The 18053-nt window shown below is 44.9% G+C and overlaps 1 protein-coding gene across 3 annotated transcripts in view; it reads left to right on the plus strand.

The window, feature by feature from the left end:
• The first annotated feature begins 3146 nt into the window (after positions 1-3146).
• The window catches only part of ppip5k1a (diphosphoinositol pentakisphosphate kinase 1a), a 47281-nt gene continuing 32374 nt past the window's right edge, over positions 3147-18053 (plus strand). For 2 of the 3 annotated variants that reach the window (XM_031569038.2, XM_031569039.2), the window contains exons 1-8: positions 3147-3198; positions 4292-4578; positions 5582-5777; positions 8442-8532; positions 9368-9453; positions 10189-10343; positions 14598-14699; positions 15213-15374. In XM_031569038.2, coding sequence (XP_031424898.1) covers positions 4429-4578; positions 5582-5777; positions 8442-8532; positions 9368-9453; positions 10189-10343; positions 14598-14699; positions 15213-15374 — 942 coding nt within the window. In that variant the 5' untranslated portion in view covers positions 3147-3198; positions 4292-4428. The remainder of the gene's footprint in view (positions 3199-4291; positions 4579-5581; positions 5778-8441; positions 8533-9367; positions 9454-10188; positions 10344-14597; positions 14700-15212; positions 15375-18053) is intronic. The other variant, XM_031569041.2, reaches the window with a different exon arrangement.

The raw sequence follows: 18053 nt of genomic DNA on the forward strand, positions 1-18053 counted from the left end.
GGGAGAAATGTAGACAAATACTGAAAACGTTTGCATTCGAAAATTGTCACTTGATGTCAAGTCTCAAACCTTGTCCTTGTGCTGTGCTACAGTGCGTAGCCAAATTGCCGCAGGCATCAGGGCACCGTTTTAGCATGAGCTGTACCGCTGTTTTTGGCCAGTAGGTGTAGTACTTGCTCATAGAATTCAATTTCCTGCGCGACTAGTTGCTCGCCAAATGCAACTTCGAGCATCGGTAGGTTACACTCAACTGGGCGGGCTTAACGCATTGAAGACCTCCACACCATTGGTCATTTCTGGCGTTCTTCTTGGTGATATTTGCAATTCACACAACAAGGTTGGTTTCACTTCAAAAGCTGTCAACGACGGAGGAGGAGGAAGCAGTCAAACGTCAACAAACGGTTTATCTGTAAGTACCGCCGTGTTTTTATAGCACGATGCTCTTTTATACACAATGACATGCCGATTCACTTTTTCACATTTGAGCATAGGGTCGGTTCCGTTGATTCGATGTCTTCCTGGTTTAACGCAGACTCTGTTTCGAATGGCATGAACAAAGTGACTTGTTTACATTGAATTGTTAGCTATCCGCCAGTATTAGCTTACAAGCTAAATGGCCCGGTTGCTTGCTTCGGTCGTCTGCAGCTGAAGTGATTCTTTTGCAAACTGTTTTCAAATTGTGAGTGACATTTCAATCGTACATTTCAAGATTGAAACAGACGCACATAGCAAAATACTACCTCTTTTATGTGTGACATTTGCTGTCGACGGAGATACCTGTAAATACTCTAACAAGTGATGTTTTAACATTGCACTGTCTCTAATGTGACGAGTTCTATCCAGGAATGCTGCACCTCCACAGTTGAACTTCAGAGGCAAATGTAATGTCAGCCGACCTTGCTAAATTCCATGTGTCCAACCATGCTAACCAACATTTGGCAGCCTATTAAGACTTTGTTAACATTCCTCAGGCGCTTGTTAGCTGAACTTACATCATAACACAGCCCCAACACCATGATTGTTCTGTTTGTTTGAAAATTACAGTATTATTTCAACGTAGCCACCCTCCTGGCTATTCCTTAATTAAAATGTGAGCCAAAATGATCTCCAGCACACTTTACATTTTAAGTTAATATCCATGCCGTTTCATGCTAACTGTAATGGATTATAGTAGGCCTTTCCAACCACATGTTGCAGCTATAATGCGCCTAGGTTTGGTATGGCACGCAGGTGTAATGAAGCTGCGGGTTTAACACTAAGTAATCCTGTTAACCGTGGAAACAGCTTTGCTTAAAATAAACTGGATGCCAAGATGCAAAGGAGATTTCAGGGTTAAACAGGCTTGGAAAGCGCAAGTTTTGATATGTTTTGTAACGCGCGGATGGATGGGGACCGGTGCGACTAGTAGATATTTGGCAAGAAGAGTCTGCTTGCAAGCAGTGACATTATCTTAATGAATAGTGCGTGGTCAGTCTGTTATAAAAATATTGTCTAAGTATATTTATCAGATCCAACTAGATTGACTGTGCTATTTAAGCACACACTGATCAAACCTGACCCGGCTACCGAATTATCTCAGCCAAGTGTAGCGCGCAGGTGTTCTTAGACCCAGGACTTGAGGAGCTAATAGCAGGTTACGGTTCATTAATATAAAACTGATAATGTTTCAGGTCATGGGGTGGACTTTATCACTCGGGCCGTGCAGCTGGCCGCTGTAAAAATGTCAATGCACCAGCTGCTTACATAGCTGTGGTCGCAGTATTCTTAGCAACCAAATGAACATTAGTTCGGTTGGGAGAGCAAGAGCAAGAGCAGGTGGATGAGAGCCAAACGAACCGTTTGGACCTGATCCTGACCGGGCTCTAGTTGATTCAGCTTATCAGAACTGTTGTGATTATGCCTGCAAATACATTTTAATCCTGCCCTTATTCAAGTCTCTAGCACTTGTGACATTCACGTTGGTTTATAGTCGAGGGTTATAGACAAATTAGGATGAACATTATTTGTATTATTATTTATTGTTATATTAAAGAAGAATTAGACATTAGAAATACTGACAGTATGCCAGGCCATCCCATGCAGTCGAGGTTCTGTTGCCAAGAGCACCAGCACTCAGAGGGGGAACACACTGATTTTTCTTTTAGGGGGGCTTTAGTTTAACCCCTCTCAGAGAACGGCTCTAATAGAGGGGTCTGTGCAAAACTGTGAAGGCACAGAGTAGCCAGACCTACCACTGCTCACATTGCAGGGATTCCAGGTGTCTGTGTGTGTGTGTGTGTGTGTGTGTGTGTGTGTGTGTGTGTGTGTGTGTGTGTGTGTGTGTGTGTGTGTGTGTGTGTGTGTGTGAGTGTGTGCGCGCGTGCACGTGTCTGTGTGTGTTGGTGGGTCTGGCCAGATTGCTGGGAGGCACCAGAGTAATAACAAGTTAATGCACAAAGTTGGCCAGCTTGGGCTTTTTCCTGATAACCACCTGTGCTTCAGTGACGCACCTGATTGAGCCCCCACTCTGCGTGGTGAAGACAGGTGCGGCCCCCCCTGCCCCCCCCGCCCCCCTGCCTCCTGCTTTATGAAGCCAGACAGTGTTAGCACTGACAGAGCAGGAGGTAATTAAGGGTCTCTAGCTACTCGCTACTCCTGAACAATGGCGCAGAGGCTGCCTGAGGGCATATCTCCTGGAGTTATCTGCAGCCCCAGAGTAGCTCTGAGATGGGGAAACATAGCAAGTAAGGGCACCTAGCACTGGGGTAGCTGCTAGACGGATCTCTCCGTAGGTCTTTCATATCTAAGAGGGTTATTTAGATGAGCCACTCATAATGTCTTTGAAGCTTAACGGCATGCAACATCAAAAGATTTATTTGATTCTGACCTCCCATGCCTTGAGCCATTGGTTTCGGCATTGTTTTGTTTGTTTGTTTATTTATGGTCGTTTATTTTCTGTGTGTGTTATTTTTAGGAGTCAGACCCAAGGAAGAATGGCTCATCTGGCCGTCATATCCGGACTTGCCCACCCATAGGGGCTCTGCTCTAAGCCACTAGAGAACCTGATGAGATGAGTTCTCGGAGTCCCCCCCTTGCGATCACCTGCTCCGCACCCTAATCAGAACCCCCCCCCCCCCCCCCCCATCTCCTCACAGTTCCCCCACCCCCCAGCCTGTTGTTCCTCTTCTCTCCTCTTCTCTTTGCGGGACTGACCATCAGGTGAGTCCAGTCGCGCTCAATGCGCTGGTTCTGTAGATCAGATTACATTTGATTGGATTAGAGGGGGATTAGAGTTGTTTTAAATGCAAACACAACCCTGGATTGTTCTGTGGGTAAATCCCTGCACAGTAAATCTTTTAGAGGTCTTTTATGATTGTTTTGTTTTTTAATACTCTTACCATTTAGAAAGGACACAGATGAGCGTTGTTGTGCAATTGTTATTCTGTGTCTGAAATGTACCTACATTGCCTGTATCAGTTTTCATGTAGATCCATTTACATATGCCTTATGTAAATTAATGAATAATGACTTAATGATGGAAACATTACTCCATTAGCTTCTAACAGCTATTCAAATACACACACACACACACATGCGTGCGTTTGGGGGTTATTTTGCTCTGAGCTGTATAGTACTACTTATCAGTGAATAACCGTTTTCAGGCATGTGGAACACTGCATGCCAAAAGAGAGTTTGTGTTAAAGTTTTATGAATAATCTTTTTTATTTTTTTTTAAACAGCCCATGTAAATGCTAGTAGCACATTTTTTTAATTTTTTTTAATTATACCCTTATTTACTATTTACTATTAATGGCATACTTTCCATTAGGGATGGTAAAAAAACAGTTTACACAAACCCATTAAATGTTGACATGTCACCAGTGAAAAGATGAAGACTTTTGACACAGGCCACTGCACTTTTACATCAGTTAATTTGTCAACTGCCATTGAAAAACACGTCTTGTTTCCTGACACCAGTCAACTATTATTGACAGCACGACCTGGACATACTGACTGTCTCCACACCGGGGTTAAATCATAGCCCATAAGTCAGATGAGAGGAGCTAGGGAGAATGTAGAACCCCTCTGAATGGCTGGATGGCCTTGTCTACATTTACATTTACATTTAAAATAAAAACCTGGTGTAACAATAAATACTACTTTACATAAGGAATAGAAAAACAACATAGAAAGAAAAAGAAGTGCAGGAATGTAAGTTAAGCACTATTCAAGATGCCAGTTAGGAAGGGAGGTGCTCTCTGACTGTCTGTCTCTGTCTGTCTGCTTATGTTTGTCTCTTGTGTGTTCTCAGACAGAGCCCCCTGTCTCTCCCTGGAGTGCCCCCCCCCCTCGGCTGGGTGAGTGGCGGGCCGGCAGTTGTGCGGTGAGCGGGCGTGCGATGGCGCGGCGGGACGCTGAGGCTTGTAGCCACCGCCGTCGTGGATTGTGATGTCACAGGTGGGCAGCCCGGGCGAGAGCCAGCGCGGCGCTCCCAGATTCTTCGTGGGCGAGGAGGACGATGAGAGCGAGGGAACGGACCACGGCTGCAGCATGAGGACCGAAGTGGATCTGTACGAGGACGACGAGGAGGGCGACTCGGTCGGTGTCTGGGGCGCCGCGCGTCGCTAAACACCAGTCTGATCTGGCACACACTCACACCTCACGCCTCAGTGTTTCTCTATAACCAGCCTGAAGCTCTGAACCTTGAATCATCGTTGGCTAGTCTCCCTCTAATCACAGTGATGAGGACGCTGACTCAGCAAAGTGCACCACTAACTGGGACCTGGGTCTCGTGCCCAAACTGCATGCTAACCCAAAATGATGAGTCAGCATGATTTTGCCTTTTATACTTAGTCATTCTCAGCCATCTGCCTGCACTCTTAATTACACCCCCTGTATTTGAACTTTGCAATGGTTGTGTTTTCATGAGTTATAACTAGTGTCTTCTGATTCATGATCATTTTCTTAATCGTGACTGTGAACGTAGAAACTATCATTAAGTCTGTTGGAATGAGGAGAACGGTTTAAAATGGAGAGCGGAAAATAGGATTCCAGCTGTAACCATAACCATTCCCCTAGCCATAACTATAGCCATAACAATGGCATTTGCTTTGCCTGAACTTGGTTTAGCCACGGTGTTTGTGGATGCACAGTCAGACGTGTCGGCCTTTGATATGATTTGGTGTCTGTTCGCAGTTTACACTAGAAACACCTGCACTGCACCCGTGGCATCAAGCACCACTAAATACACCTGTCCAGCCACACCATGTTTTAACTATCATGCTATCACCGTAAACTCACTTGATGTTTACCCAAAGTCCAGCTGAACCTGGAGTTGGTCATTGGCGTGCTCACTTACAAACTCATTAACACACACACACACACACACACACACACACACACACACACACACACACACACACACACACACATACACACACACACACACACACACACACAGAAAAAAACCTCTTTATACTTCTCTCACTCACTCACAACAACTTTGACTCAAGTCTTATCTCTGTTATATCTCTATCTTCCCCTCTCCCTTTCCATCTCTATCCCTCACTTCCTCCCTCCACATGTCCCCTCTGTGATCCAGCCTCCGGAGAGGCAGATCGTGGTGGGGATCTGCTGCATGATGAAGAAGTCCAAGTCCAAACCCATGACTCAGATCCTGGAGAGGCTGTGTCGCTTCGAGTACATCACCGTGGTGATCTTCCCCGAGGACGCCATCCTCAACGAGCCAGTGGAGAAGTGGCCACTCTGTGACTGTCTCATCTCTTTCCACTCCAAAGGTCTGTCATTGGTGCCTCGCGGTCACCTGACCCATCCCATCATTGCTGTGGCCAATCAGAATGATGCACTGCTAATGTTTTATCCCATAAGTGCTTGACTTCCACTTAACCTGTCTCATGAATTTCAGATGCACTCAGGGCCTCATTTACTAACAGAATTGTGCCCACTTCAGGCGTAATTTCTGCACAAAATGCGGGTAAAGACATGGAACCGTATTTACAAAGGCGGCGCACTTGAGTAAAAATGCAGATTGCCCGCTGCTGGGAGGGTATAAGGGAAAGTGGGTGTTCGTCGCAAAGAGATGGGAGGAGATGCGTAAAGTGGGCCTTATTATGTATTAGTAACGAAACGAGGTGTTTTAGCATGACATATCAGCTGCTAAATGAAAACGATGTGCGTGCGAGAAATTTTACGCAATTCATTTAAATAAAAAATACAAACATCAGAAATTGAATTTGTTTAAATGTTTATATTTGATATATCATTTAATATAGGCGTATAAAAAAATGTGTCCCACCAGCTAGCTGTTCGGCCAGGTCTTACCCAGAATCGCCACTCCATGTCTGGTTTAAACCGTATTCTTTGCCTTTTCCACCCATCGTTCAAGCACACCGAGTACAGTGCTCGCCTTCTGCGTATCTATTCAGGAAAAGTACTTGTACCTGAAGTACACTAATTAAGCTAAGTAAATTGTAGAGACAGAGCAGCATATTAATTTCACCTTACATGTTTATTTTGACGTTATAGCCTCTCGAGCGCAAACTACCCCCAGTGCCAAGGCAACCAAACGTCCCTGTCCACAATAAACGCATGTTCACAAAGAGTGTCCCCTTCCTAACATTAGATGGAATGTTGGAGAAGTAACGCTGGCATTACGGTGTAAAAAGGATGAAATAACAATCACAGAATTTAAGGGACCTACACTGAACAGAAGGGAAAGGCACCTATATGGTCCTGTTCAACCCCTTAAAAAGCAAAGATTTTTTGAAAAGCATCGTTTTCAGTGTCGGTTTAGTGTGGACAGAAGGGCTAAACAGAGAAATAATTATGCGTTTCTATATTTAGTGTGGACGGGGTCTAAGTTTGCTGTAACCTCGTGAACCAAAAGCTCTATTTCTAATTCTAACTCATCAGATTCATCCATGGTGGCAGGAACACGCAGGCCCATTCTCCCCTATTTTAGCGGCTCGTTAAAAAAAACACTAGAGGGCTGAGTAAGGCGCTGATTACGGGACGAGGTTCTTGTTTGATAAATACTACGCAAAATGCGGAAACACACTGTGCGCTATATGCGGTTTGGCAAAGGCGGTGATTACGCTGTGTTCGCAAATGTTAGTAAATGAGGCCCTCGGAGTCATATTTTGTGGGCTAATTGTCCCTTAACTTGCACTTCCCCTCCCTTCCTTTTACTTTCTCTACCTCTCCTTATCCTTCCTCTAATGCTATCTCCTCTAACTAGTACTTAACTCGCACTTACAGTCGTCACATTCCTGCACTTTTTCTATTTCTTATGTAAAATAGTATTTATTGGTACACTAGGTCTCTATTGCTCATATCTTGATTGTGCTTTCCTTTGTACGTCGCTTTGGATAAAAGCGTCTGCTAAATGACTAAATGTAAATTTAAACATGAATTTCAGATGCACTCAGTCATATTTTTTGTGGGCTAATTGTCCCTTTAAGTGACTGATGCTTTAAAGTAAGTCAGCCTGTTCCATGACTCTGATGGCTAAAGCCAGTTGGTGCCCCAGGTTCCAGAAAGACCACTCCATAACAACGTCTTTTTGAGTTGTCCAGCCCGGTGGCAGTTGAGCTCAATAGGAAAGACATGTCCGTGCTGAAGCAGGTGCACAAGTCGAGGCGCGTTAGTGCTGTTTCTGGATAATACTATAAAAAGATATGTATGAAAGTGCGGCCTTGCCTGTTTCCTGTTAGGTCCAGTTAGCATCAGCCAGTGCAACACTAAGGCAGTTAGCATCAGCCATTGCAACACTAAGGCAGTTAGCATCAGCCAGTGCAACACTAAGGCAGTTAGCATCAGCCATTGCAACACTAAGGCAGTTAGCATCAGCCAGTGCAACACTAAGGCAGTTAGCATCAGCCATTGCAACACTAAGGCAGTTAGCATCAGCCAGTGCAACACTAAGGCAGTTAGCATCAGCCAGTGCAACACTAAGGCAGTTAGCATCAGCCATTGCAACACTAAGGCAGTTAGCATCAGCCAGTGCAACACTAAGGCAGTTAGCATCAGCCAGTGCATCACTAAGGCTGGTCTTCAATAATCCTGAACCTTACTGACCTCCCAGGTCCAGCATCCCTCACTGATCTGCAAAGACCGCTCATGGAATCATAACTCTTCAGAAACAAACACAAAGCAACGAGAATGTGCCAGCTCAGGTTTTTTCAGTTCACGTGGCAGAACTGGACCAGGATCACAGAACAGGAACTTAATGAACACCCGGCCCATTTGTCCTTCACACAAAAGCACCGCGCCAGCTAACCGAACCTGCTTTTAAGCAGTGTTTACTGTAATCACAACAGCGCCCTCTGACAGTAATGATGATGTTTTGGGCTGTGTTGGTTTGGTTGGATGCACTCTGTGGTCAGTTTCTCTGACCGAGGGAGGAATTTGGGGAGGCCATACGCTGACTGTGTTGTTCACAGGCTTTCCGCTGGATAAAGCTGTGAGCTACGCCAAACTCAGAAACCCACTGCTGATCAATGACCTGAACATGCAGTACTACATACAAGACAGGTACGGTACCCAACACCTGAGCACACAGTTCTCACTTCCAGATGGCTATAGTGCAGAAACAATGCAGCACAGCTTTGAAGAAAAAACCTTACGCATCTGTGCATCTGTTCCGTGGTTTTTAAATGACACTGAAGTATCATGAATTCCTCACATGTATGCAGCTGTATTCTAGATAAATTATATTATAATGTAATAATGCTATTATAATGAAATTGTGGTCATGGATTACTGTTCTCCATAAAGCATGATTGTAAGATGCTCCATGGTCCATGTATAAAAAGCAATGTGCCATTCAATTATACTGAAATAACCCACACCTTGGGTGGTACGATACATACCAACATGGCACAGAGGACCACCCAAGGCATGGGTTATTTCAGTATAATAGAATAGTGAGGGCTATTAGCATTCCACATCACAGTAATTACACAGGGGTGTGTAAAGACACAAGTTTCATTTTTTTCTGTTTTCCTGTGAAATATTTATATACTGTATACAGAGCTTAAACTACAATGACTTATTTCAGATGTTTGCTGTCCCCATAATTGTAGTGTGGCCAAGCCAACATGAATGATCATACCATCAATCATCAAAATGAATATTGTCTCAAAGTAATGATGTATAGTTGATTTGTCAAATGCAGCTGACTTATTTATGATGTTTGTGTGGAAGAACAGGTCTGTCATCACAATCAGCAATTATCAACTGGTCAGAATTTTAAAATACGATTAAATCTATAAAGAACGGAACAGCTGAGTTGAAGAGTCAAACCTTAGCTGACCTTAGTCGAGCTCTAGCTGTGCTGAAGTGAGCTAATAGTGTGATCGCCCCTCAGGAGAGAGGTGTACCGTATCCTTCAGGAGGAGGGCATTGACCTGCCGCGCTACGCCGTGCTCAACCGGGACCCAGACAAACCGCAAGGTGAGACGAGACGCGATACCGTCTCATTTGTGTCTCAGTATTTGGACATGTCTGTGACATCTCACAGCTTTCTGCAGCTTTCTGATCTCACAGAGCAGAAACCTGCAAGCTAATAAAGGTAAAAAAAAAAAACTCTTTTCTTGAGTGTTTATCTCTCTCTGTCATAAAATAAAAAGATCTAGCAAGACTCTCTCCTCAGTGCCATTTCCTGTTATCAGGCAGAGCCGCGGTTTATTTTGGTCCGTGGGTAAATATAGCCGCTAATGTGGAGCAGAACTCGGTGGCCGCAGGATGTTCTGATGTATCAGTCTGGCCGTCATTAGTCATAATATCTAAATCAACATCGCCCCAACATTGTGCTCTCTCCAGAGAACTAGTGCGCTGTTATTAAATTACTGTCTAATGGAGTTATGGCCGTTCTTCACTCTGCCTCTCACGGGAAGGAGAAGGAGGAATGGTCGATCTCAGGGATGATAAATCTGCTTGGGTTCTTTCTCCCAGCCAGATGTGTTTTGCGCACAGAGACACACACTCATTAAAGTTCACATACCTCAGATACAAAATACTTCGAATACCACTCTCATATACCACAGATCTTGATCAAAATACAGCCCTTAATGTACAACCTTACAATGTTATTATTGTTATATGTGCGGTATACACTATGCTATAGTTACATACATACACACTCATATTTAAATATATATATATAAACTGCCTCTCCTGCCCCTGTAGAGTGTAATTTGGTGGAAGGAGAGGACCACGTGGAGGTGAATGGGGAGGTGTTCCCCAAGCCGTTCGTGGAGAAGCCGGTCTCCGCTGAGGACCACAACGTCTACATCTACTACCCCACCTCAGCGGGCGGGGGCAGCCAGAGACTCTTCCGGAAGGTTGGTGCCCCCACCTCTCTCCTCTCTCCTCTCTCCTCTCTCCTCTCTCCTCTCTCCACTCTCCACCCACTTAGTTAGAGCAGTGTCAGTTCAGTTCAAGTTTACCGGACGTGGTTCATGTAGCCGGGTCGGCACAGCATGTAATGCCATTAGACTTTGACCACAGCCTGCCGGGGTTCACCGCAGCATTGCTTATCCCACCCCAGTTAAGTGGGTTTTGGATTTTTTAGATTGCACACTTAAGTTGGCCTGCTGTTTCCAGTTCTATTAAATCCATCTGGAGCGAGTTTGCTTGCTGGACCACAGAGCCCCCCCCCCGACCAAAGTCCATTATCAAGCCACTGTGTTGTTCAGCTGGGTTCTCATTCTGGTCTGAACTGACAGACGCCAAAAGAACCATTGCCCCCTTCCTTTCCTCTTTTCCTTTTCTCGTGTAAGGAAATTGCTTTTGCATCCCCTTGTTAGTGGTCATGGCCGCTGCCACAATGCCGTGTGACACTGGGGAATCATAACGAGGGAACACTCTCAGTGATGTGGTGTGTGTGTGTGTGTGTGTGTGTGTGTGTGTGTGTGTGTGTGTGTGTGTGTGTGTGTGTGTGTGTGTGTGTGTGTTGGGGGTTGGTGGGTGGCGATCATTGGAGGAGTGAGTTATGTTCTTGGGCCTTCTTCCCATGAAAACAAATTCTGCACCTGTCTCAAGTGGAGGATGTGCTGTTCCATTCCTGGAGAGCCAGTTATGTGTGTGTGTGTGTGTGTGTGTGTGTGTGTGTGTGTGTGTGTGTGTGTGTGTGTGTGTGTGTGTGTGTGTGTGTGTGTGTGTGTGTGTGTGTGTGTGTGTGTGTGTGTGTGTGTGTGTGTGTGTGTGTGTGTGTGTATCTGTCTTTCCATGCTTCAGAATAACCTTTCAAGCCAAGATTACTAACTCGAGGTTTGGAAGCAAAACTTGAAAGTGTACAACTAGGTGTGTGTGTGTGTGTGTGTGTGTGTGTGTGTGTGTGTGTGTGTGTGTGTGTGTGTGTGTGTGTGTGTGTGTGTGTGTGTTTCCTCTGGTATCAGAAGACATGTCGCTGGTTTGAAAAACGTGTCCTTTCCCTGTAGTGTACGTATATGTAGTAACTCATTTGAATGTAAATGGCTCAACATTCATAGTTTAACTGTGAGACCTGAAGATGTTCAGTTTGCAGTGTTTTTTGCATGTGCTTTATGAGTCATTTCCCCCAGAATACTTAACCATTATGGGAAGTAGTTAGGACTTCAGTATTCCACATGAATAGGAATACGCAATAGGAAAACAAAGTAGAAACAACAATTTCTCTTGCTGGAAGAGACCTGAAGGAATCCTTGTGTAGTTGCTTTCTCATAGATTTGGCAAACATCTTGTTTTAGTGATTCAATAGTGTCCGCTTAGAAATATGTTTCGGCGTGCTGTCAGGAGATTGAATTTCCATAACATAGAATATTATATGAGGTGCACTTTGTGCTGGAGGTAGCCAGGAGCTTTGTACCCATGCATGCTTCATGGTCATCTCTGTGAGATGTGGTATTGGACCACTTAGGAGCTGTAGAGGCGGTAATGCAGTCGTGCATCCCTATCAGAAGAGAACAAATAAGCACTCGCTCCCCCGAGAGAAGCCGATGAGACTGGAGCAGTGTCTCAGCTTACACACACAATCACACGCACATATACACACACACACACACATGCACACACACACACACACACAGCATCATGTGGATGGTTGAATCTGCTGTGGTTATTTATGGCTCTTTTTTCGCACATAACAGCACTGATGCACCCTTTCTCCCTCACACTCTCTCTCTCTCTCTCTCTCTCACTCTTTCTCTCCCTATCTCTGGCTCTGTCTCTCTCTTTCATGTCTCCATCTCTCTCTCTTTGTATCTCCCCCTCCCTCTCTTTTTGTCAGTGTTTCGCTGTCATGCACACACACATCAAGACCCCCCTCCGGTGCGTGAGGAGCGGTTGAAGTAAAACTGCCTCTGACTCAGAGAGGAGCGACCCTGAGCCCCCTCATAACCATGTGCTGAAATGAAAAGGCACACCAGTCTGTGTTTGTGTGTGTGTGTGTGTGTGTGTGTTTGACTGAGCAGGGCTGAGGTGAGGGACACTGATATGTGTAGTGTTGCATCCTGCTGCAAGTCTGAATATTGATTTACAGCGGGCTATTTCTGCTACTCATTACTACTGCTACGTGAATGCCCCAGTGCACACACACATACACGCGCGCGCGCACACACACACAAACGCGCACACACACACACACACACACACACACACAAACACACACACACACACACACACACACACACACACACACACAGAAAGCTGCCCTAGGGAGGTAGTGTAGTCCAAGTCTACAACTCAGCCACTGTTCTCTGAGATGGCTTTTGTCCCTCCAGCCTTTCCTCCGAACAAGAGCCCTCTCTCCCTCTGACTGAGCTCAGCTGATGGCAGGCTCTGTTTACAGGACATGCACTGGTGCTGCGCCCAGGCCTCTGTGTACAGAACATGCGTGGGTGCTGAGCTGAGCTCTGTGTACAGTACATGCGCCGGTGCTGAGCTGAGCTCTGTGTACAGTACATGCGCCGGTGCTGACTCACTCACTGTGGCTCTGCGCACCGCATACATGACGTAATGTGTTGCCATAGATATGTCCCCAGTTGGCCTGTTTCAGACGGCGCTGACAAAAACAGAGTTACACTCCCTCATAGTGTGTCGTCGCAATAATGCACACGATGCAGCCAGTTATGTAACACATCGGTCGTAACTCAAACTATTCGGCTGTATAGTAAGTCCCAGTTTAGCTAGTGGAGACAAGCACTCTGAACTACTTTAGCTGTAATGTGACGATATGTAATATACAAGTCTGTGTAATGCGCTGCTGGCGCTGATGCGTGTGTTTTTGCCCCAGAGTTATTTCGCCCGTGTGGGAAATTACGGGGGATTATGGGGGAACATGAAATGCTGACTAGTCTATACTGCTGCAGCTGCAGTCAGCATCAAATGGCTACTTGTTTCCTCAAAATACAATTGTGTAGTTTGGTAGTGTGTAGTCTTGTCTTTGTAACTCAATTGTGTAGTTTGGTAGTGTGTAGTCTTGTCTTTGTAACTCAATTGTGTAGTTTGGTACTGTGTAGTCTTGTCTTTGTAACCGTGAAGTGTTGCAATGTTGACTAGGTTATTGTGCTGCTCTAATTGGACTCTTACGGTGGCTGCTAGGCTTATATTTGTTGATTATCAGCTTGAGCATGTTGCACTTTCATGAAGTGTATGACAATATGACAACAGCTGATGTTAGTCGTATATGTGGCTGTAGCTGTAATGCACCATAGAAACTTGTGTGATATTTTTGAATGTGAGTGTTGAGTGTGGAGTGAAGCACTCCCTCACTGTTGTAATGTGTCATGCTGTGCGGCAATGTGGGCAGGTGTTTGCTGATGCTTTGGCTGTGTCTGTGACAGGGATGTGTCTGTGACGGGGATGTGTCTGTGATGTGTCTGTGATGTGTCTGTGGGGATGTGTCTGTGATGGGGATGTGTGTGTGATGGGGATGTGTCTGTGACGGGGATGTGTCTGTGACGGGGATGTGTCTGTGATGGGGATGTGTATGTGATGGGGATGTGATGGGGATGTGTCTGTGATGGGGATGTGTCTGTGTCTGTGATGGGGATGTGTCTGTGACGGGGATGTGTCTGTGAAGGGGATGTGTCTGTGATGGGGATGTGTCTGTGACGGGGATGTGTCTGTGACGGGGATGTGTCTGTGACGGGGATGTGTGTGTGACGGGGATGTGTCTGTGACGGGGATGTGTCTGTGACGGGGATGTGTCTGTGACGGGGATGTGTCTGTGACGGGGATGTGTCTGTGATGGGGATGTGTCTGTGATGGGGATGTGTCTGTGATGTGTCTGTGATGGGGATGTGTGTGTGATGGGGATGTGTCTGTGACGGGGATGTGTCTGTGACGGGGATGTGTCTGTGACGGGGATGTGTGTGTGACGGGGATGTGTCTGTGACGGGGATGTGTCTGTGACGGGGATGTGTCTGTGACGGGGATGTGTCTGTGATGGGGATGTGTCTGTGTCTGTGATGGGGATGTGTCTGTGACGGGGATGTGTCTGTGACGGGGATGTGTCTGTGATGGGGATGTGTCTGTGTCTGTGATGGGGATGTGTCTGTGACGGGGATGTGTCTGACAGGGATGTGTCTGTGACGCGGCTGGCTGTTGTTTTGCAGATTGGCAGCAGGAGCAGTGTGTATTCTCCCGAGAGCAACGTCAGGAAAACTGGCTCTTACATCTATGAGGAATTCATGCCCACAGATGGCACAGATGTTAAGGTACGGTGAGACTGTCTGTGTGTGTGTGTGTGTGTGTGTGTGTGTGTCTGTGTGTGTGTGTGTGTGTGTGTGTGTGTGTGTGTTTGTGTTTGTGTTTGTTAGTGTGCTGGATTTGTATGTCCCTCTCCAGTGAATCAAATGTGGAAAATGATGATGAGAATATGCTGTGTCAGTAAAAACAATGTCTCGAGCCAACAAAACAAACACAGCTAATTAAATTAGAAACAAAAACAGCAGAGAACCAAGCCAAGGCTTTTACTTTGGCTACAGCTCACACACAGGTTATCAATAAAAAGCTGTATTTAAACCTGTGACTCATGATTTGGGAGCTGTACATAAGGATAAATAAAGTCTGTTTTGGATGTGTTTGATTAGACAAAAGTGTAGTTTTAAAATACACACATGGGCTTAAAAGCACTGGGAGTGTAATGTGTCTGGCCCTCTGTGGTGTGTGAATTAATGTGTGTAACCTGAACCGTGTAATGTGTGTGTGTGTGTGTGTGCCGAGTGCAGGTGTACACGGTGGGGCCTGATTACGCGCACGCGGAGGCCCGCAAGTCGCCGGCGCTGGACGGGAAGGTGGAGAGGGACAGCGAGGGCAAGGAGATCCGATACCCCGTCATGCTCACCGCCATGGAGAAACTGGTGGCTCGGAAAGTCTGCCTGGCCTTCAAGGTGACACGTCTCCCCTTGCTCTCAGGCAGAGGTCACAGGGCTAACCAAACACTCAAGGGAACAGATATCACTGTTTGCACATGGCAGTGGAAGGTCACAGTGACACTAAATGCCAGTCCTGCTCAGTAGAGATGGGAATCGAGAACCGGTTCTTGTTAAGAAATGGTCCCAGTGGACCGATTCCTTGGAATCGTTAGCCAAAATCCTTTTCGATTCCGCTATCGATATTTAAAAAAAAAAAATATATACATTTTTCGATTTTTTTTTCCGATTCCGCTATAGATACTTTAAAAAAAATCTTAATTTTTATATATTCCAGTATCATGTAAGTGCCGTTTAGGTATGTCACGTGCACGCAGCTTTGATTTGTTTCAGACTGCAGCCAACATGGCGTCTAGGCAGAGGTGTGGTTATATTTCACGCAAAAAGATGACCACAGGGCCACTTGCAATGCTTGCAAAACGTCTCTTTCGTCAAAGGGGGGAAAAACTTAGCCTGGATACCAGACCGAACTTAGCCCCGCCCACACATTTTTTGGTTGGGAAGTTCGGTCTGACATTACTCCATTGAGGAGAAATTATCTGCGGTACAGACATTGCCGTACCAATCAAATTGTCAAGGCGGGCTTTATACGATGATGGACAGATGATCAACTGTAACGTAATCAACCACGTCACCAAAGAGCTTTTGGGGTGAATTCGTTTTCAACAAACATGGCTGCCGTTGGAGAGCTGAAATGTGGTCATTCGAGTCTGTTTTAGAAGACATTGACAGCACATTCATTTTGAAAGAGGAACAGAGAAACGCGATCAAGGCATTTGTCGATCGAAAAGATGTTTTTGCCGTCCTTCTTACGGGATCCGGTAAAAGTTTAATGTATCAGCTGGCCCCATGGTCTACGTTATGGTCATACTACGTTGCTCTGATTGGTTCTGGATGTATCCAATTGAGCGAAGAGGCATTTTTTTTCCTGGTTCGGTTGAAACACGCCCCATAATCACAGCCCATTGGAACGGTATCAGACTCATATTCTGACTAGAATTATGAGTATGACATCGTCAGGCTAGGAAAAACTACCATTACCCCGAAACATTTGTCCATACTGCATGCAACGACTTTGCAGGAATGTCACGTTTTTGAGCGCTACGGAGTGACAATAACTTTATTGAATCTCATTGGAAACCCATTGGAATCTCAACCAAGCAACAGCAGCGCGGCTAACGTTAGCGCTTCATCTGTTAATATCGAAGGTAAACTCTAACAGTCTATTGTGTTAGTGCCATTGGTTTCATTGTGTAAACCAGCTTTCACTATTTGTTTATGTCAGTTGTATTGTTAGTTCAAGGAGAATACACTTAAAAAAAAAAAAAAAACAGCACTGTAATTGGCAAGTTCAAATATTATTTAGCACAGCGGTTCTCAAACTCTGGTATATCAAGTATATATAAGATTATTTTCCAGGCTCCCCCATCTGATGAGATTTTTGAGTTTAGATGTTTTATTAAAAAATTGTATGAAACCTATTACCAAATCAGTCATACATTCTGTTACTTATGGTTGGAATTATAGTCAAAACAAATACTTTTTTACTTTGTTGGGACCCCCTAGCACCCCATCAAGGAAAAGGATTCCTAGGCTATGGGTCTCTGGACCCTACTTTGAGAGTTTGTTGACCTATTCTTAGGTTTGTTTTTGGTTATTTAAAACATGTAAATGTATACATACATACTGTATATGCGGTGCATCATCTATTCAGAGAATATTATATAAAAGAAAATGAATGTAAAGAAACCCGTTTGTACTCTTTTTTTTTTTCCTTGCCCAAAAAGAATCGATAACAGAATCGATAAGGAATCGAATCGATAAGCAAGAATCGTTATGGAATCGGAATCGTTAAAATCTTATCAATTCTCATCTCTACTGCTCAGTCAGTCCTATTAGTCAAAGTAGTCAAAGTAGCTTTATTGTCAATTTCTTCACATGTCAAGACATACAAAGGAATCGATAGGACGTTTCCCACTCTCCCACGGTGAAACATATAAAGTGAGAACTGAGTGAAATTAGATGACTGTGGCTCTGTTCAGAACTGGGGCAGACCAACTGTCCCTCTATCCTGGCTCTATTGATCCGTGTATGCATAGCACAGTCATGGCTCTATTGATCAGTCTGTGCATAGCACAGTCATGGCTCTATTGATCCGTGTATGCATAGCACAGTCATGGGTGAACTGCTCCCCTCCAGCTGGTCTCCAGTTCACTGTCAGATATCTCTTCTGCTGTCAGAGACCTGTACTGTCACTAGCGCGTAATGCTTTTATAACACACACTAGCCCAGTATTAATATATGAGTCTTTATCACAGAGCCTCTGTATATATATATATATATATATATATATAATATATATGAGTCTTTATCACAGAGGCTCTGTATATCTAAACTGCTGAGTGACCGGACGCTTTTCCAAAAGCAATGACTACGCAAAGTGGATGAATGAAACCTGACCTGACTCAAACAATGGAAACTATTGTAATGGGGAATCATAACATCGTAAAAAATTTAGGAATTATTCATGATTTGTAATAGAAGGTGACTATGTTCATATGGATTTTATACCTGGGGGATTCAGAAGTACAATATTTGTCCCCAAATTAATTTCTTCTTCTTCTCCTGTCTCGTGTG

The sequence above is a fragment of the Clupea harengus genome, chromosome 6 (assembly GCF_900700415.2).
Source record: "Clupea harengus chromosome 6, Ch_v2.0.2, whole genome shotgun sequence".
In the NCBI taxonomy this organism is placed as follows: domain Eukaryota; kingdom Metazoa; phylum Chordata; class Actinopteri; order Clupeiformes; family Clupeidae; genus Clupea; species Clupea harengus.